This window comes from Vombatus ursinus, unplaced genomic scaffold (genome assembly GCF_900497805.2).
Source record: "Vombatus ursinus unplaced genomic scaffold, bare-nosed wombat genome assembly UNPS02000580.1, whole genome shotgun sequence".
Taxonomy (NCBI): Eukaryota; Metazoa; Chordata; class Mammalia; order Diprotodontia; family Vombatidae; genus Vombatus; species Vombatus ursinus.
This window is the reverse complement of record NW_020940358.1, coordinates 23,614,981-23,635,720: the sequence shown is the minus strand read 5'-3', so window position 1 is coordinate 23,635,720 and position 20,740 is coordinate 23,614,981. Positions and strand designations below refer to the sequence as shown.

The 20,740-nt window shown below is 43.4% G+C and overlaps 1 protein-coding gene across 1 annotated transcript in view; it reads right to left on the bottom strand.

Annotated features, from left to right (window-relative positions):
- The window catches only part of LOC114035135 (transmembrane protein 189-like), a 40,567-nt gene that overhangs the window by 2,617 nt on the left and 17,210 nt on the right, over positions 1–20,740 (bottom strand). The window contains exons 3-4 of the mRNA XM_027851128.1: positions 2,446–2,537; positions 1,500–1,644 (exon numbers count right to left, since the gene is read on the bottom strand). Of these exons, the coding sequence (XP_027706929.1) occupies positions 1,500–1,644; positions 2,446–2,537 (237 nt within the window). The remainder of the gene's footprint in view (positions 1–1,499; positions 1,645–2,445; positions 2,538–20,740) is intronic.

Sequence of the window (20,740 nt, the reverse complement as noted above, 5' to 3'; positions counted from 1 at the left end):
TAAAGGTCATTACCAGCTCTAAGACCTATGACCTTACTTCTTCTGCTGCCATGCTGATGGTGGCCAAAAGCGTTTTAGGAACCTAGCTCTGAGGGGTCTTGTTACACCATCACCCTTTATTCAAGGTTAAAATTTCACTTAAATGAAGCCAGGTTTGAAAGGAAGAGGAGATCCAACGTCATTGATTCCTTGGCTATCTGTGGAAGAAAGCTTCCCAAGGTTGGAAGTTTTTCCTTAGAGCTAACTTCAAGCCCTCTTGATGCTCCTCATTTCATATTTCCTTCCCTCCCGCACCCCAAGGCAGGAAGTAGATAGGAAGCTGGCTGTGCTCATTTTAACTTAGAGGGTATCACAGAATTCAGAGCTGTATGGAATCTTAAGAGATTGTCTAGTCCGGGGGTGGAGGAACCTGAGGGCCCCAGGTTCCCCACCCCTAGTCCAACCCCTTCATTTTATAGAGGAGGAGACTAAAGCCCAGAAAGGGCCAAAGGACTTGACTAACACTACTGAAATCCAATCCAGAAAACATGTATTAAGTACTTGCATGTATAAGGCACTGTGCTGCCTGCTACAGATAAAAAGACAGTCTTTCCTCTAAAGGAGTTTACATTCTGTGTGTGTGACAGGTGGGAAGAGATGATGATAATCACCCACACCCCTGCACTATATATGGCCTCATTTGATCTCATGTGAACTCTTGGAGGCAAGTTCTCAAAGTATAATCCTCACTTCAGCAGATGTGAAGACTGAGGCTCAGAATGCCAATGTGCCCATGGCCACAAAGCCAGAAGATGTCAGAGATGGGATCTGAGCCTTGGTCTTTCCCAACTTCAAGTCCAGTGCTCTTTTCCTACCGCCATGTTGACTTTGTCTCACAGACAGAGAACTGTAGGGGCAGGCTTTCAATCCCAAGACTGGGGACTCCATTTTCCCTCCAGCACCACCTTCACTGCCATCTCAGTGCTCCCTAGCATGTCCTCTATACCTAGGATGCCCTCTGGTCTTCTTCCCATTATTCACACCTTACCCAGGGGAACCATAACTAACACTGGGTGACTAGGGCTTTGTCCCAGATCACCAACATGGGGGCATCTGCAGAGGACAGCAAGGAGGAAGCATGATCTCTTCTCTATTCCCTGAGCAAGGGTCACTCTACCTCACAAGTCTCAATGTCCTATCATGGGGATGGACACTGCTGGGGCATAATGCTCATGTGCTGCCTGGGGACAAAACCAAGAAGGATGCCTGGGATTAGTAACAATGAGGACATAAGCAGCCTTGGGATAACCTTGGGTTTCTGCCTCCTCTCCATACTGTGCTAACCTTACCTCGACAATTTGCTCTAGGTACCAGAACTTTAATGATGTTGCCCAGCTTTCAAGGACTACTTTTCTGTGATTCCCTCTCTGATTCCCAGTAAAGTGTTTTCCACCTTACCCTGATGCTTATTTTAAATCTGTGCCCTTCCCCACCTTACCCCCAACCCCCAACCCCCTCACCAGGGCTTAGGGTGTTGAACTTATAGGCCATGTTCACTAGAGGCAGCAGCGTCACTAGGCAGTTGTCCCCATTGGTCTCAACAAAGTCGTGCCGAGTGATGGCTGTGGGGTCAATGTGATGCTCCCGGAAGGGCCGGATGAAAGCCTGAGAGAAGGGATAAGACATCTTCTAAGGACCTACCATCAGCACCAGGTTGCAGCTCCCCCCAGGCCCAGCAACATTGCCAACCAACCTTGTCTGTTACCCCTAATTGCCAATTTTCAGTTAATCTAACAGATAGGATTCCTCACCACCCCACCCTCCCCCCAACAACACCAGAGCCATCATTCACAGGCCATCTGCACCTCTAATCATGTTTTACTTAGAGTGTCCTCCCATTACTCAAATTTTGCCCAGTATTCAAGGTTAACCTCCACACAAACACCTGCCTGATTATTCTAACTCAACATTTTCTCCTGCCTCTGAATGCCTAACCTACCAAACATCATTTGTCATTTGAATCTATGATGGCTGGTGTTTTTCTCTAATGGGTCCTATGTAGTTTAGGAACCATGGCTCGTACTTCTTGATATCTCCCACAAGGCTAGGCAAAAAGTAGGGTTCAATAAATACCTGTGGCTTATAGCCAGTGCCCTGTAGGAGAGAAAAGAAACTAAAAGAGCTATATCCAGATTTCAATCTCCTGTAGCCACAGGCTACTGCCTGAAGCCTGGTCAACTGGAAAGCCCTGAAGGCCTCTGCACATTTGCCCTCTCTCTAAACAGGGACTATCCCCCAATATCCATTCTGCTAGTAAATCAGCATGGCCCTGGGCGAGGTATTATAGGAGGACAGCCATAGAGGAGACATAGTCCCAAGCCCTTAAAGAGCTCATAAAAAATTAGCTGAAGATAGTGGCACCCAGAAGACATGCCTAAGAGCTAGTAGTCAGGCTTGAGTACAAACCTTTCCCACCACAGGTAGTTCCACAGAGCCCCAGGTGTCGGCCCCCCAATGCACCAGCCCCGATAGGAAGTCAGCGATGAGGGCCCCTGCAACTGAGAAAAAAAAGGGGGAGTACTCTGGTAAGAAGAGAAGTGGAGGGAAGGATTCCTGTTTGGAACTCTAGGGCTATTTCCTTAATCTCCAAATCCAAGTTCTATTCCTGAAGTCCCTCCCTCAAACATTCTGCTGTCCCCCTTAACCTTTTTCCACACAGGGATCAGGGAAGTATCTATACATTCTACGCAGTTCCCTCCCCACAGGGAATCGGTTACAGAGGCGAAAGTATACTGGATCTGGAGTCAGAGAAACTGGGTTTGAATCTTGGCTCTGCCACTTACTATCTGTGTGACCCTGGGCAAATTGTGTCACCTTCCTGGGCCTCAGTTTCCTCACCTGCAAAACGAGGAGCCCGAGATTATCTCTGTGGTCCCTTCCAGCTCAAAATCTATAATCCCGTGACTCCTAGAAGTCCTTGTTCACACAGGATGGCTATTCTCTTCCCTCCTCTGCAGTCCTTCTCCCCTAAGTGGGGAAAGGACTTCAGGAGACTATAAGGATAGGGGGTGGCTCTTCCTGCTAATAGAGGAGAAGGAGACGATGACAATGACAACAATGGCTTCCCCGGGTGAAGTGGGGACATAATCAATTAGCAAGAAGTCCTGATGAAGCATCTGTCCAGTAGGAAGTCCATGCTATGACCCTTGGACTGTTCCCCCCATTTTGCTCAGTACTTCTCCTATCACTAGAGTTAAGTACCACTTGGGGAGATGGGAGTACACAGTACTACCACACTCCCTGAGAAACTTTTTTGGAAAGAGCACCGATAATTGTAAGAGTCAGAAGTCCTTAGTTTGAGTCACCAGGTAACCCTGGGTGAGTCACCTAAGCTTTCTGAGCCTCTGTTTGCTTATTTGTTAAGTGGGGACAGCATGTTCACAAAGCTGTTATGAGCAAAGAATTTCAGAAACTTTAAAACACTAGGGAAGTGTGAGTTATTATTACATACTGTCAGAGACTGAATCAGGCAGCAGCTCAAGAAAGTCAAGCTCCTTAAATAGTTCAGTGACCATACCACAGCTTCAGAGGGAAAGCCTTGAGGAAGCACTGTCCAGCAGGGAAAGTTTAGGCTCTGACCCTTGGGCTGTTCACTCTTAACCCTCCAGCTTTACTGGGGTTCCTTACACAAGCTGGAGGAAATATGCTTAGAGGAGTGGGTGGTTATCAGGGCCAGCTGAGGACAATCATTCAGCAAATAATCCATGATCACCTACTGTGCGTAAGAAGAGCCCTGTGCTAGGACCTGTGACAAAGACAGAAGTGACTAAAAGTTACCTCACCCTCACAGAGTACACAATCCAGGAGAGGCAGAGGCCCATGACAGAAGGGGGAGACAACGTACTGAAAGAGGTTTTAAGAGCATATAATCAAAAAAGGCTATGAACAGGCAATTTTCAGATGAAGAAATCAAAGCTATCTATAGACATATGAAGATGCGCTCTAAATCACTTTTGATTAGACAAATGCAAATGAAAACAACTCTGAGGTACCACCTCACATCTATCAGATTAGCAAATATGACAAAAAATGAAAATAATAAATGCTGGAGAGCATGTGGGAAAATTGGGACACTAATGCACTGTTCGTGGAGTTGTGAATTGATCTAACCATTCTGGAGAGCAATTTGGAACTATGGCCAAAGGGCAATAAAACTGTGCATACCCTTTGACCCAGCAATACCACTACTAGGCCTGTATCTTAAAGGGATCATAAAAAAGGAAAAGACCTACACATGCAAAAATATTTAGAGCAGCTCTATTCATGGTGGTAAAACATTGGAAATTGAGGGGATGCCCATCAATTGGGAAACAGCTGAACAAGCTATGGTATATGATTTAATGGAATACCATTGTGCAATAAGAAATGATGAACAGGCAGATTTCAGAAAAATCTGGAAAGACGTGTACAAACTGATGCAAAGTGAAATGAACAGAACAAGGAAAACACTGTACACAGTATCAGCAACACTGTGTGATGATCAACCATGAATGACTCAGCTCTTCTCAGCAACATAGTGATCTAAGACAAGTACAAAGGACTCATGAAGGAAAATGCTACCCACATCCAAATAAAGAACTGATGGACTCTGAATGCAGACTGAAGCATATCTTTTTCACTTTTTTCTTTCTTGTGGGCTTTTCCCCCCCTTTTGATGTTTCTTTCATAACTGTGACTAATATGGAAACGTTTTACATTATAATAGCACATATAAATTATATCAAACTGCCTACAATTTTCAGAAGAGAGGAGGGAAGGGTGGAGAGGGAGAAAAATTTGGAACTCAAAATCTTGTAAAAATGAATGCTAAAAATCTTCTTGATATGTAATTGAGGAAAAAATAAAATACTATTTAAAAAAAAAAGCATTTGAGCAGTACTATCAAAATGCTACATCCAGCAGAGAGCCTCTTTTGTTAGAGGCAGGTGTGGACAGTGGAAAGAGCCCTAGGCCCTGGCTTGGAGTGCTGACTCTGCTCCTTTCTAAGCTGTGTAACCTTGGGCAAGTAACCTTTTTCCTACTGAGTCTGCTTCCTCATCTGTAAGTAGGGTATACTGCTATTTATATTAACTCCTTCACATGGCTGTGGTGAGGATCAAATGAGAAAAGCCATTTAAAGCAAGATACAAATGTGAGCCATCCCTATCAGCATTATTATTGTATACCCATTAGCTATTTGAGTGCATGGAAGTCAAACCCTGAGACAGAGCAGCGAGCTGCTTCCTCTCAAGACTGCACATCTGTACTCCTTCAATTTCACTGGCACTTCCTTAGCATATAGGGATGGCTCATTCTACACCTTCCTTAAATGGGCAGATTGGGTTTCGGGGTAGCCCATGGCCTGGAGGCCTGCTCTTCAATATGATGTCCTCCCCGCACCCAGCTGTAGCTGTCCTTTACTCAAGCGGAACTTGGGAGTCAGCTGCTACTTGGGGGCTGTGTCCAGGAAATCCTGCCTCTGGTGCTGCTGAAGCTGCCCAGGGGCTGCCCTCTCTATGCTGTGCCCAGTGGGCAGGAACAGTGGGCTCTGGTTTCACAGCCTTCTTGAGCTGCAGGATGGAAAGGGGGAGGGAGAGGGAGGGAGAGAGGAAGAGGGAGAGGGAGGGAGAGGGAGAGAGAGAGAGAGAGGAAGAGGGAGAGAGAGAGAGAGAAAGAGAGAGAGAGAGAGAGAGAGAGAGAGAGAAAGAAAAGAGTTTGGACAGTCACATCCAGTAAGCTAGCTTGCGGCACTGTGTAATCTGGGGAGTTTGTAGGTGTCCCTGGGTTGGTATGGAATCAAGACTTTGGGGTGTGTCTTCTTATGCCTTCATGCATGAATAGTGTGTAACCACCAAGGGTGTGGGCCTATGCAGGAGGTAGGCTAGTCCAGAAGGGTGGGGCCCAGAATCGAGGGAGTATGTGCCTTAAACACATGCTTTCAACAGGGGTCTGATATTGGGGTACTGCATTCCCACTCAACCTATTGTAGTGGGAAAATTGGGATCTTTTGCTACTAACTTCCTGTGATAGCTTTAGTTTCCTTACCTGGGAAATGAAGAGGCTAGGCTAAATAATAAACTTAGATTGGAAAAAAAAATTGCACTTTCATTTTCACTAATCTCTAACTGAATTTTCAATTATGAATGTAGACAACAAACATTCTTCTGAGAAATAGTCCACTGGCTGTACCAGACTGCCAAAGGGGTTCATGACACAAAAATAGTTAAGAAGCCCTGCACTCTGGTCCCTTCCAGTGGTGAGTCTGTTCTCCTTTGCATAGAAGGTGGGATTATTTTCACACAGGTTTCACACATATTTTCATACAGATTATACGGGAATAAGGGAAGAATATTATAGAAAATGTCCAATTCCCTCATTAGGTCCCTTCTCTTCCAAATGTATAATCCAGTGAAGGGCCTGTTCTCAGGAGAGACGAGACCATGAAAAGGCAATATCCTCTAGCAGTATCTCCCCCTCACCCTAGTACATCTCTGTCTGATAATATTAGTCTGACAATTAATGCCCCTAGTTAGGCCAAGCTAGGCATAGAGAGATCATCCCAAGGATGTACCCAGCTTGCACAGTGTCTCAGGTGTTCTGTTTTATCTGTTCCCACTATTCCCTAACCCAGGCTCTCTCACTAGACCCAACAGACCCAGATACTAAGGTCATAAAAGAAGCAACTTTTGGAAATTTGTCTTGTCTTGGAAACTCCCTGGCACCACAGATCAGAAAATGTCAGTGCTAGGAGAGACTCCATCGAGTCTGAACCACACCCTGAATCAGCAATCACTTTTATGGTCTATTTGAAAAGTGGTTATTCATCACTTGTAGTAGATTTTAATGTTGTATTAAAATATATTAGCCTCAGATTCAGGCAATCTCAGTTTGATTCTGTGTTGTGATGAATGTCCTATCTTCCTTAAGAGAATACTGCTGCATGTAAGGGACTCCCAGGCACTCAAGAGTTGTGACTGGCTTTCCTGTATAATCACATGCCAATCCTTCCAATACTGGAGCCTCTTCCTAAGACATCTGTCAACCCCGAAGATATTAAGATGTATCAATCAAACAAGCTTTCTTAAATACTTCCCATTGATCTTTGATCTCGCCTTATGACTCATTCTACTTCTGTAAGATTATGACCCATGAATGTCCCTATCCTGGGAGATTCTTGATCGGGAATGTCTTTTTTAAAAAAATTGCAATTTAAATTCTGAACCCCTAATTTCATCCATTGATATAAGAAATTCCCGGTGGGAAAACAATAATCCCTCATGCAGATGGACTTTTCTTTAACTTAAAGGTTTTTGATAGCTACTTAGCTGCAATGAGATACACTGGGGTTAGGTGTGTGTGAGTGTTAAGTTACACTGTGTGTATGAGTCATAGTTATGGAGGGATGGGTGCTGTTTAAGAGCCTCAGTTTACTCATGTCTGTAAAATGGGATCAGTAATGCTCACACAAAATAATTTTTGCTCCACAGGGTAGTTGTAGCTTTGCAAGCCTTAAAGAATGTGAATATGTAAGTGTGAATTGTTATTTTCATGAACTGTGTGACTTTAGGCAAATGATTTATTCTCTGGGCCTCATTTCTGTCATCTGTGAAATGAAAACATTAAATAGCCTCTAAGTTCCCTTAGGACTCTATATCCTACAATCCTATTTTTAAAAAAAAATTGTAAATACTATATGCAGTGTGTGGGCTGTTCATCTGACACACCTAGGTTTTGCAATATGAACTGCCCACCTCATTTTCTGACCATACACATCCTGGATGGTAATTGTTTTTGTTTTTAATTACTGTGCCTGTGAATCACCACTAATGATGAAACCAGCTTATAACTACTTTGTGTCTCTCCTCTGCCCTTTGGGTCACTGGAAATTCTTACTGTTTCCATAAAAGTCTAATCTAAGTCATCTATCAAAGTAAGATAAAAGTAAGTGTCCCAGGAGAGAAAGCAGCAGATTTGTTCTGAGTAGCCCAGAGGGGCAGAATGAGGCCCTCTGGAAGGGTTGGGAGAAGGGTAGGGAGAGGAGAAGTATTACAAGGAATCATAATTCGGCTCAATAACATGACAAGCTTTCTGCTAATTAGAGCTGTTCAACTATGGAAAGAACTTCCTGGAGTCCTCACTGGATGTGTTCAGGCACAGGTTGAATGAGGGGACCTTTAAGTTCCTGATAATTCCAGGATTCTTTCTCTGAAATGTTTGTTGAACTGAACAATTATGTTGTGCTCGGAGCAATTCTCTGAGACCCAAGCCTCAGTTTACTCAAGAGCCTTTCTTGGAGATTCATGCAAAAGTCCTTCTAGGGTCTGTTTCCTTATTTATAAAATAAAAACAACGAACATTCTTATTGTATATTGAAGTTTGCAAACTGCTTTATATTATCTCATTTATGCCACATATCAATCCTATGAGTCAGGTGTTATGTTACCTATTTCAAAGATGAGATCATTACACTAAGACAGGCTGAATGTTTTGCCCCAGGGTCACACAGACTAATATCAAGGGCGGCATTTGCACCATGGTCTTCTGACTTGAAAGTTCAGCATTCTACTCACTGTCGGCACCCTTGTTTAGTGGTTGGGGCAAAGATCACACTGTCTTAGACAACAAAAGACCTTGAGTCCCTTTAGATAGTTACTATGTATGGTAGCAGGGCCAAGAGGTGGCAATTTTAGGGTACAACCAAGACCTCAGAACTATGTCATTGGTAGCTCCCCTTTTGTGTGAGAAAATAATTTGTGCATGTAGATGAGAAGAAGCCTAAGAGTGATTGTAGAGGTGATACACTGGGGATGAACTATGTCAGGCAAGGGGGAGGTGTCTACATCATGCACATGGAATTTAGGGTAGGGGTTATGTGCTAAGGGTGTGCAAATCAAGAGAAAATTCTAATTCTGTCTCTGCTGGCCCTGGAGCTATGTCTGTTTCCCATGCAAACAGCAGATATGCTATTGTCAGAGTGTTTGGTACCAATACCAGTTTGTTTAGCTTCCTGACCCTACAGGTTGTAAGGCGCTTGTATGAAATATTCCTGACCACAGCCCAGTTTTGCTCATTGACAGAAAACCAGAGGAAACCACCTCATAACATTCCCCCTCCCCAAACAGTTTTGGTGGGTAAGGTGTGATGGCTGTTCCTGACTTTAGACCCCATATCCCCACAGCCACCACTCAGAGCCTTCAGCTAACCCACAAAGTGGAGGCCAAGTCCAAGGGACTCAGATTCAAAGGCAGAATGCCAACAAATGACTCAGTAAAACGTGGAAAACAAAACAAAACAAAACTGGATTTGGAGTCAGAAAATCTGAGTTCAAATCCTGGCTGCGCCAACAACTTGCTATGTGACCTTGAGTAAATGCCTCAGTTTCCTTCTCTATGAAATGAGGCGTTTGGACCAGGTGATTTCTAAGGTCCCAAGGAGTCTTAATTTCTAAATTTCTATGACTGGTTACTTGCAAGTCCAAATAAATGTCAAATGTATTTTGTTAGCGAGAGGGAGCTGGCGGTCAGGAAGGCCAAGACCATTGGTTTGTTACAATGTCTATACAATATACATGGGTATATATAAAATGACAAAATATATAAGGCTTTATAATTAACCATTTTATATTTAACATAATAAAAATAAAAATAATAAATGCATTAAAATACTTTCACATATGTTATTTCATTTAATCTTCACTACAACTCTACCAGTAGGGATCACTCCTATTTTCAAGATGAATAAACAGGTTAAAAGACTTTGCTCTCAGTTATCAAATTTGGAGAAAGATTCAAATTCAGGTGTCTAACTCTGACTAACCTATCACACCACATTGCTTCAAATAACCAGTCTGAAAGTTGGAAATGATCTTTCATTTGATTCAATTCCATTTGACAAACATTTATTAAGCACAGACTGGGTAAAAACTGAGATGATCTAGTGGACTGTTTTACAAACACGGAGCAAGGGTGACATGCCCAAGGAAAACAGTGAGTTAGCGACAGATGAGAAGCCCCAGAGCTGGATACTCTTGAGGCAGAACACCTGTACAAATACCAAAAGCTTGTTTAGAAACATGGGAATCCAGGGGGCTGTCTCAGAGCCTGGAAATAGGAAGCAGGAGGGCTGGGGGACCAAAATCCAATCAGTTAAGTACTGATGAGGGAAGGGGGTTGCCTATTGCATGCAAATACCTTTGTAGGGAGGGTAACCTCTGAATGTCTAAGGAAAGGGAAATTAGGACTCCAAAAACATGTAAGGTTAAAGAAAAGTTGACACTGATCATGCAGAAGCCATCTGTTTGTCCAAATCCTACTCATACTTCAATTTATTTTTTCTTTCTTAAAATTCAATTAGATTTTCTTTTCAGTTCCCAATTCTCTCCCTCCCATCCATTGAGAAAGCAAGAAAAACAAAATTCTGGTATTAAACATACCTACCACTACCACCCCTTCTCTCTCACACACAGACACAGACACACAGACACACACACAGACACACACACACACACACACACACACACACACACACACACACACGCCTTTCAATCTGTATGGAGTCCATCAGCTCTTTTACCTGGAGGTGGAGAGTATGTTTCATTGTGGGGCCTTTGGAACTGTCTACCCATATTTCAAGGCCCAGCTCAAGCCTCTTCCTCCAGGAAGCCTTTGTCAGACCACCCCATCCCTCCTTGGAATGGTTGTGTTTTACCTTTTTAATTAGATTATGAGCTCGAAGAGGGCAGGAACTGTTTCTTTTTTTCTGTCTTTTCATCCCTCAAGCTTAACAGGGGTGAGGAACCTGCAAGGTAGCAGGTTCTCCACCCCTGGCTTAGCACAATGGCTGACATGCTGCTGTTCAGCCAAGTGCGTTGGCCTCTTCATGACCCCGAGAACCATATTGTCCATGGGCTTTTCTTGGTACAGATACTGGAGTGGTTTGTTATTTCCTTCAAGTCTGTCCCTATTTCACAACTGTGAAAATGAGGCAAATAAGGATTAAGTGACTTGCATAGGGTGACACAGTTTGACTTTATTCAGCTTCAGTTTCCTGATCCATAAAATGGGCTAATAATACTGCCAACCTGACTGGGTTACTGTGAGGATTAAATGAGGGAATACAAGTAAAGTGCTTTGCAAACCTTAAATTGCTATGTAAATATTGTTGTTGTTATTATTTATTAGTTATTTAATTTCTCTCCAGGATTCCTGGTAGGTGACCATTCAGTCCTCATTTGAACAGAGAACTGCTTCTCTTCCACTTTCATCAGCTCAATTTGGCTACTCTGATCAAGACGATGACCCAAGCCACTTCCAAAGGCCCCTGATGAAAAGTGCTATCCACTTCCAGAGGGGGAACTGATGAACTCTGAATGGAGACTGAAGCATACCTTTCTTTACTTTCTTTATTTTCCTTGGGTTTTTTTTTTTGGTCTGTTTTCTTTTGCAGTATGGTTAATATGGAAATGTTTTTCATGACTTCACATGTATAATTGATATCAAACTGCATTGTCTTATCAAGGAGAGGGAAGAATTTGGAACTGAAAGTCTTAAAAAATTACCGTTAAAAATTGTTTTACATGTAATTGGGAAACATTTAATGAAATATGAAAAATATTAAAAAAAAAAGGTCTTAGCTAGAGAATTGGAAATCGAGAGGATGCCCATCAATTGGGGAACAGCTAAACAAGCTGTGGCATATGATTGTGATGGAATATTAATGTACTATAAGAAATGACAAGCAGGATGATTTCAGAAAAACCTGGAAAGACTTACATGAACTGACACAAAGTGAAGTGAGTAGAACCAGGAGGATGCTATACACAGTGACAGCAGTATTTTACGATGAAGAACTGTGAGTGACTTAGCTATTCTCAGCAATACCATGATCCAAGACAATCCCAAAGGACTCACGATGAATCCCTCCAGAGAAAGAATTGATTCTAACTGAAGCATGCTATTTTTCATTTTCTTTTTTTCATTCTTTTTTTTTAGAGTCATCTTGTACAAAATGACTAACATGGAAATGTTTTACATGATTGCACAAGTATAAACTATATTGGATTGCTTACAGGGAAGGAAGAAGGGATAGAATTTGGAACTCAAAAATTTAAAAAAAAGTTAAAATATTGTTCTAGCCTGTAATTGGGGAAAAATAAAATATTATTTTTAAAAAGTCTTAGCTCAACATAACTGCTAAGAATGGGCTTCCCAGTTAACAGGGACCTGAATTGATGAGAGATATGCCTACTCTCTAATCCTTCTAAGGAGACTGGTTTTTTAAACAATGACATTTAAAAAACAAACAAAAAGGAATGTTAAAAATCCTTTACATGTAAGTATGAAATATTTTAATGAAATAAAAATATATTTAAAAATAAAATAAGGTAAACAATGGCATATAAAATCTTTTCCCTTCTTCCTCTAAATCTAACAGGGTTATAGGTCAGGGTAGAGAATCTTATCGGAAAAGGCACTGAACTCAGAATCAAGATACTGATTTAAGTCCCAGAATCAAGAGACTAATTTAAGTCTCAGCTTCGTGATCTTGAACAAATTCCATCATCTCTCCTCATCTGTAAAATGGCTATGATAATAGTATAATCACTACCTTCTTTTCAGGGCTGTTAGGTTCTGTAAACTTTAAAATTCGATAGAAATGTGATCTCTTCTAACTCTCTCCCTCCCTACTGCTTTCTACTTCCACTCCCCATCCCCCATGTCCCCAGTGATCTGGGATGTTCGGCTCCACCAATGCTGGGACTAAAGAGTCAAGAAAGACCACTGGCAAGGGTCTGATCCTCATCTGATCCTCATCAATTCCCCAGACTTCCTCTAACTCAGCGTCCTTTTTTCTTTAAAATGCAGCTCAGACACCATCTCCTGCATGTAACCTGTCCTGATCTCTCCAATTACGACTGCACTCCCTCTCAAACTACCTTCTATTTAACTATTTTGTGTATATATGTATGTACTGATAAACTTTATACTTATGTTGTATATATTTTTATATATGCATGTCTCCTCCAGTAAGCTCCTTTTGTGTAAGGATTGTTTCATTCTTTGCACTTGTACCCCCAGTACACAGCACAGTGCCCTGGCATATAGTACACATTTAATAAATACTTGCTGATTAATTGATCATGGAGAAGGCAGGCCCTTAGCTCTGCTGAGAACTGGGATCATGGGATGACAGACTGAGAGGTCTTCAGGGACAAGGGTGTTTATGTCGGCCTGTGTCTGTGTCTGTCTCTAAATGCAGAAGTCAGGAGGGACCCTGAAACTGGCTGTGAAAGTTCCCTCTTTACTCCTTGGGAGCTAAAGGCTAAAACAGTAAAGGAGGAAGTTGGCCATTATAAGCCATTGAGACATTTGTCCAGGCTGGGGCAATGAGAGGGTCTTGTAGGGGGGAAGAATCACCTCATAGGATTTAAGCTCATAGTATTTAAAACTGAAAGATGCTTGGAATCATCTAGACCAACCCTTCAACAAACAGGTAAGTAAACTGAGCCCTGGAGGAGGAAAGTGACCCTGTGTAATGATATCAGGCAATTCATTTAACCTTTGTGTCTCAGTTTTCTCATCTGCTAAGTGGGGACACTGCCACCTGCCTTTTCTAGACCTCATAGGAAACTCTAAAGTACCCCACAAATGGAAGTGATTATTACAAAGGAAAAAGCAGTTCCCTCTCAGTCACCCAGGCCTGCAACCTTCCAGTCTTCTTTGACTCCTCACTTGCACTCACCCCATATATTCCATCCATTCCTAAGTCTTGTCACAGCCTCTCTCCTATGTCCCCTTTTCTCCACTCAAACCACCCCTCCCACCCAAGATGTATCTTCTCTCCTTTCTACTATGGCCACAAGCCTTCTAATTGTCCTGTGTGATAATACTTGAAAACCCCCAGTGCCTTAGGTTTACCCCCTCGAACCCAGATGAGAAAAAGAGTCAGGTATCCTCTGGGGACCAGGCCTTCCAGTGGGAGTAAGAACTGGAGAAGTAGCTCCAGAGGGATTGATACATTTATAGTAAGTTACAATAGAGTTTCTGTCCTGGATTTTAAACTGTGAAATTCAGGAGTTTTCTAAGAAAGAGTGAAATAAATTAAGATTAAAAAAAACTTTTTAAAAGCCAGATTTTATTAGTTTTTTACAAAGGGTCTTTACTAAGCAGATATAGCAAGGATAGTTGTTACAGAAATATCCTACCCCCCTCCCAACACAGTCTCCTCTTACATTCTCACATATACCCCCCCACACACACACCCCACACACTGTCCCACAGGAGAGCTTGCTCACACTTAGAGAACACATGTGGCCAAAAAGTAAAGTCACATCTCCAAGAAGTCTGCCCTTCTATATTTGCATTAATCTCGATGAACAAACAGAATACTTACTAGCTGTGCAACTGTGGTCAAGTCACTTAACCTCTGTCTGCCTCAGTCATCCTCATCAATAGAATAGGGCCAATAATAGCACCTAACTTACAGAGTTGTTGTTAAAGATCAAATAGTATTTGTAAAGTTTTCTGCAAACTTTAAAGCATTTATATAAATACTAGCTATTATTATCATTTTTATTATTCTCAGTCATTTGATCCAGGAGTCTCTCTTTCAGCCATGTAAATAAACATCTTACTTCAGTCAACAACAACAAAAAAAAAAAAAGAAAGAAAGAAAGAAAAGAAAAAAGAAAAGCCAGTTCCCTGGCGCAGGCTACAAAGTGCCCCCGGTCCCTTTAATGGGGGAAGGGAGGATAGGCAGGCAGACAGACCTTTCTTTGTCCCCAGCTGGGGGCAGTAAATAGAATGCAGTCAATGCAGGCAGCCACAACCATGGAGGACTGGACAGCAGAGGCTCAGTGGCTTCTGTGATCCCTGAGGCCTGGCCCTTCCATGCTTTCCAGCAATCTCCTACAGGATGCCTTGTTGAGCGTGGGGGTGGGGTGGGCAGAGGAAGGGTCAAGGGATGAAGGACGTGAAATGTTGGCTCTCAACTCTGCCACTAACTCAGGATGACTTTGGGCAACCCGTCTCTCCTCTGTTAAACAACAGGATTGGCTTAGAGGATCTCTATGGAGCCCACCAGCACTCAGGTCTGTTCAGTAAGGCCTTCTACCCCAAAGGCTGCCCCAGTCACAGGATCTTAGATTTGCAGTTCTCTCAGCTGTCACTTAACCAGTGAAGAAACTGAACCCCAGAAAAAAGAAGTGAGTTGCTCAAAGTTATACACAATAATGACAGAGCTATGATGGAAACCCAGATCTAGGGATTCCCAGCCACTGGTGCCACTGTCTCTAGCCTCTTGTCAGCTCAATCTCCAGCACAGAGGAAATTGAAAAAGCTCCCTAACCAGGAGCTGGCAGCTGTTGGGGATCCTGGTACTGGGAAGAAGGATGTGGCCCAAAGGGGCCCCATATTAAAATGAGGCATGGAGAGAGGCCTTCAATGGGCAGAGCTTGTCTTCTTCACACCCCCAATAGGAAGGAGCCAATTATACCTCTTTGGGTCTGATCTCCTAATTCTGAGCCCCAGGAAGGAGAGGTAGGAGGAATCAAAGTCTTCCAGTTACCAAACAGATGGTAGAGGTTGAAAGGCACAGGAAGAACAAGGGAGAGATGGGATATGAATGTAGAACACTGAAGACTTCAGTGGTGGAGGAAGAAGAGAAAAATTACCCTGATACCAGAGATAGGATTGCTCACCATCCCCCCCCCCCCCCCCCCCCCCCCCCCCCCCCCCCCCCCCGCCAATCCCATCCTGAATATGATGTTTGGTTAATTTTACTAAAACACAGCCCAATTATGCCTAAGTGGTTTTCAAAAAATCTTTCAAGGCTCCCCACCCATTTAAAACAGTAAAGAGGATAACTTATATTTTTTTCCCCTGAGACGGTCAGGGTTAAGTGACTTGCCCAGGGCCACACAGCGAGTAAGTGTCAAGTGTCTGAGGACAGATTTGAACTCAGGTCCCCCTGACTCCAAGGCCGGAGCTCTAGCCACTGTGCCACCTAGCTGCCCCACAACTTACATTTTTAGAATGTTGTAAAATTTACAAAGTACTTTCTTTATAACAACAAGAGCTAGGTAATGAAAGCATCAGTTCCATTTAACTGATGAGAAAACAAAAGCTCAGTGAGATTAAATTATTTGACCTGCCCAGGGTCATACTTCAACCCAGATCTGATTCCACACCACTATACGGGTTAAGAGCATAGCTGAGTAGGAAGGGATCTTAAAAGTGATCTGTTACAGCAGAGGGAAAGAAGGGAGGGAGATGAGCATTGTTTGAACCTTACTCTCAACAGATTTGGCTCAAGAAGGGAATAACATAATCAGTTAGGTACTAATATTGATAGACTTAACCCTTCTCAGAAATACAAGGATCCAAGACATCTCCAAAGGCCTCATGATGGAAAATGCTATTCACAAAGAAAAAAGAACTATGGAGTTTGAATGCAGATCGAAGCATACTATTTGCTATTTTTTTCTTCTGTTGTGGTTTCTTTCCTCTTTCTGGTGGTTCCTCTTATTGGTTCTAATTCTTATCTACAACATCACTAATGTGAAAATACATTTAATAGGAATGTATATGTATAGCCTATATCAGATTGCACATCAACTTGGGGAGGGAAATGGGGAAGGAGGGAGGGAAAAATTTAAAACTCAAAAGCTTATGGAAGTGATTGTTGATAAATCAAAATAAATTAATTTTAAAAAGTGATCTGGTCCAGTCGTTCATTGGCAGAGACAGAAACAGATTCTGAGGGGAACTAATTTGCTCAGGATCACACAGCGAGTTGGAGGTATAGCTGGGACTCAAACCAAAGTCTCCTGACCAACATGCTGGAGAGTGTTTTTTTTTTTTTCCTTTTTACTACCTCTCATTCATTTATGATTAAGTTCTAAATGACCACACTGCTGTGGGTATATAAATGTTGTTTTCAGAGCATATATCTTTTTCCCCAACTGAACTGTGGGCTTCAAGAGAGCATATCTTCTCTTCTGTGTCCCCTCCATGGTACCCAGGACAGGGCTGGACATGCAGCTAGTATAAAGATGTGCTGGTTCATTAAACTTTCCTGACTGCTCAATAGGGAGTCAGAGAACATGGGTTTTTTTTAGAGTTCTGGCTCTGACACTAATATTAACTTATTGTGGTATTTTGAGTAACACATCTCTGGATCTCAGCTTCCTCCTCTGTAAGATGAAGGGATGGCATTAGATGACTTCTAGTCCCATCTAGCTTTAAATTCTGTGATCCCTTGGAAGAGTTATGGGGATTAGAAAGGGCTTCTGACTTAGTTGGGACAGACTACTGACTTAAGCCTTACTAAGGAGGCCTGGGGCTGTCCCTTCAATCCAGGTGGATAAACTGGTAAAGGTTCTGCAGGGCTCTGGCCCAAAGCTGGGAGAGAAGCCAGGGCAGGGGGGGACCTCACCAGATAGGACTCTCCTTGTGCCAAGCCCTCTGGAAGATGGCCAGGGGCCAGGCCTTGCTTCTGATGAGGCTGCCCAGTGTAAAACTTTCATTATCTGACTATTTAAATCGTACTCATTAATGGGCATCTTGGGGCCTCTTGGAACACTCCAATTCAGAAAGGACTTCCTATCCTGTGGCTTGGAGAGTAGGCCCTCTCTTCTTAGCTCCTCGAAATAGGTGAGGAAGCTGCAAGAAGGAGAGGAAGACGGGTGCCTTTGGATCCAGCCAGGCCTCTGTCAGGGCTTGCTGCTCCCCATGGCCAATTTCCTCCACAGACCCCCATGGATCCTCTGATTAGTCTCCACTCAGTTCAGGCTGCACCACTCTTCAGGTATTGCTTCCCTGATTCCATAGCTTCCCCCAGCCCTTTAAAAAGCATCTTCATAGCACAAAGCTATACTGTGTAATCAAAACAATTTAGGAACTTCAGAGGGCAGCTATGTGTGTGTGTGTGTGTGGCTGGGGGGGGGGGGTTGGTTTGGGAAGGGCAGTCTAATGAGACTACCAGCTGCTGTATACTTGCAATAGTCAACTCCCCTCCCCCACCCTCAACCAAAGCTCTGTGGCATAAAGACAAAAAACCCTGGACTAGATTTTCAGATGACACTGGGCTCAAGTCCCAGCTGTCACTGACAGTGTAACCTTCAGCAAGTCAACTTTACTCCTCTGAGCCTCAGTCTCCTTATTTGTGAAACAGGGATAACAATACTTACATTGTCATTTCACTGGCAGTTGTGAGAATTAAATGACACAATACACATGAGAATGTTTTATAACTGGAAACCACTATGTAATAGGGGTAAGTTTTTTTTCTTACCAAAGACACACTTGCCCAGGTCTCTCAGTGGCTGACTAGGCAGAGAACAGATTACAGAAGGGTTTCTTCTCCAGGTTAATCTAGTTCCCTAGATCATCTACAGCTCATCTAGTCCAACCCCCTTCCCCCCACTTAACAAATAAGGAAACAGCCTCAGAACAGGGAAGAGATTTACCTGATCTCCCACGGGGCAAGTGGCAAGGCCAGGACCAGAATCCAGGCCTGAGGCTCTTCCCCCTGTGCTACATGCACTTGGAGCACCTTCTACAGCCTTGCCACCTCCCCTATAGCCTGTACAGTACAAAATTTCTATCTGTTGCTAGTGGAGGGGATGTGACTGTTCCTGTCCTGGACACAGTGTTAAAGGCACCGGAGGAAGTGAGAGAGCTCCCTATGTCAGGTGATGACTTGGAGTCTTGGTACTACCACCTACTAGCCTTATAATCTTGGGCAAATCATTTCAACTCTGGGCCTTAGTTTCTCCACCTTTCAAATGGGCACAATGATATTTATAGCACCTATCCCACAGGGCTGTTGTGGGGAAAGTGTTTTATAAACTTTAAAGCAATATAGAAATGGGATGAGATAGGAGTGGAGGGAGCAGACTTGGGAAAGGGAAAGGGGTACATAGAGACATAGTGTTGTACTGTCAAAAGAGCCTGGACTTGCAATAGTAGACCTAGGTTTGAATCCTGGCTCATCAACTTATTAGCTGTGTGACCTTGGGTAAGTAATGTCAACTTCTGGGGCTTCAGTTTCCCTTTCTGTAAAAAACTCTATACCACCTCCATCAGTCTATTGGGAAGAATATGCATCGTAAATCTGAAAGCACCATAGGAATAGGAGTAGTTATGTATAACAGAACTAGAGATACCCTCAGCAATGACAAGGCTTTTTACTCTCTGAGAAACATAAACTCTCCCCCAAACCTGGGAAAAGAATCTCGGAGTCTCTAAGGGGAAGGGGTAGATCATTTGGCCTTAAAAGGTCCCCACATCAGTCATCCTCTAGGGCAGGGCCCAGTGGCCCCTCAACCCGACAAAACTCAGCGAGTTCCTCAGCCTCATGTTAAGATCATCGTCATTCCTCAGCTTCAGAGGAGGCTCCGGTATCACACCTCTGCTTGGCAGAGTGCCCAGACTCTGAGAGGTGCCTGGTTCCAGAGTACGATGTACTCACTATTGGGGCAGAAGGGACAAGCCCTGTGACTTCTCTGGAGAGTGTAGAGACCTGCCTCCCTCTACTTGCCTCCCCCCCTCACATTCAGTCTAATCCTGCTAGCTACAGATAAGGTTTGACAATTCACTGATAATACTGTTTGAACAGGCCTTAATCAATCAGAATAGCTACCCTGAGATTCTGTGTCAACACTGTCTAGAAATTAATGACAAGCCACTTAAAAATAGGGAACAGGGAGTGAACTGGGGAGCCCAGGCTGGGGTGAACTGGAATGGGGCAGTCGTGAGCCCTGAAAGGTTAATGGGACTTCCAAATAACATGGGCCTCTCCTTCTCTCACTCTCCCTCCTAAAGCCCAGGCATAGGCCCCAGTATCTTAAATTAGTCAGATTATGTGGTATTGGCTTAGGCTGACGAGAAGCTTTTTAATGGGATCAGGAAGGCTAGAGCTCAATGGACACAGAACAAGTGGGGGATGGGGAAGGGGCCACAATATCAACAATTGCTCCATAAGGGAGGCTCACTGGGTACCCTCTGCTGAATGAAGCTGTGGACCCTTTGAGGAGCAAACAGCTGACTCCAGAGTACTAAGCCAGGAGGTTTAAATATTACCAGGGCTGCCAAGATCTACCTGAATCTAATACCTCCTCAGCATGCTAAAGAGAAAAAAAAATGCTGGGCTTGTAATCAAAAGACTCTTGTCCTGACTCTGCCACTAACACATTATAAGTGACTTGGGGAAAACAATTTCCTCCCTCTGGGCCTCAGTTTCTCCCTCTACTCAATGAAAGAGAGGAGCCAGATAAGCTTCATCTAAGGCCCCTTCCAGTCCTGACATTCTAGGATTCAATAACCTCAGAACTTGCTTAGAGCAGCTAAAGGCTTGGGAGAATTTTTTTGGTGGCTAGAAAAAACAAAAAACAAAACAAAACAAAAAAAAAAAAACATCTCCAGAGGGCTCCCATGCAGACAGCTCAATCCCAATAACACGAACTACAACAGTTCACATATATATAGGATCATAAACCTAGGGCTGGAAGGGACCTTAGAGGACATGTGGTTCAACCCCCTCAGTTCACAGAGGAAGAAACTGAGGCCAGAAAGGTTTAAGTGACTTGCCCAAAATCAGAAAGGCAGCAAGTAGCTGAGCAGGGGTTTAACTTCGGAACTTCTGACGCCAATTCCAGCACTCTTTTCACTGTGTGTACACACACACACACACACACACACACACACACACACACACACACACA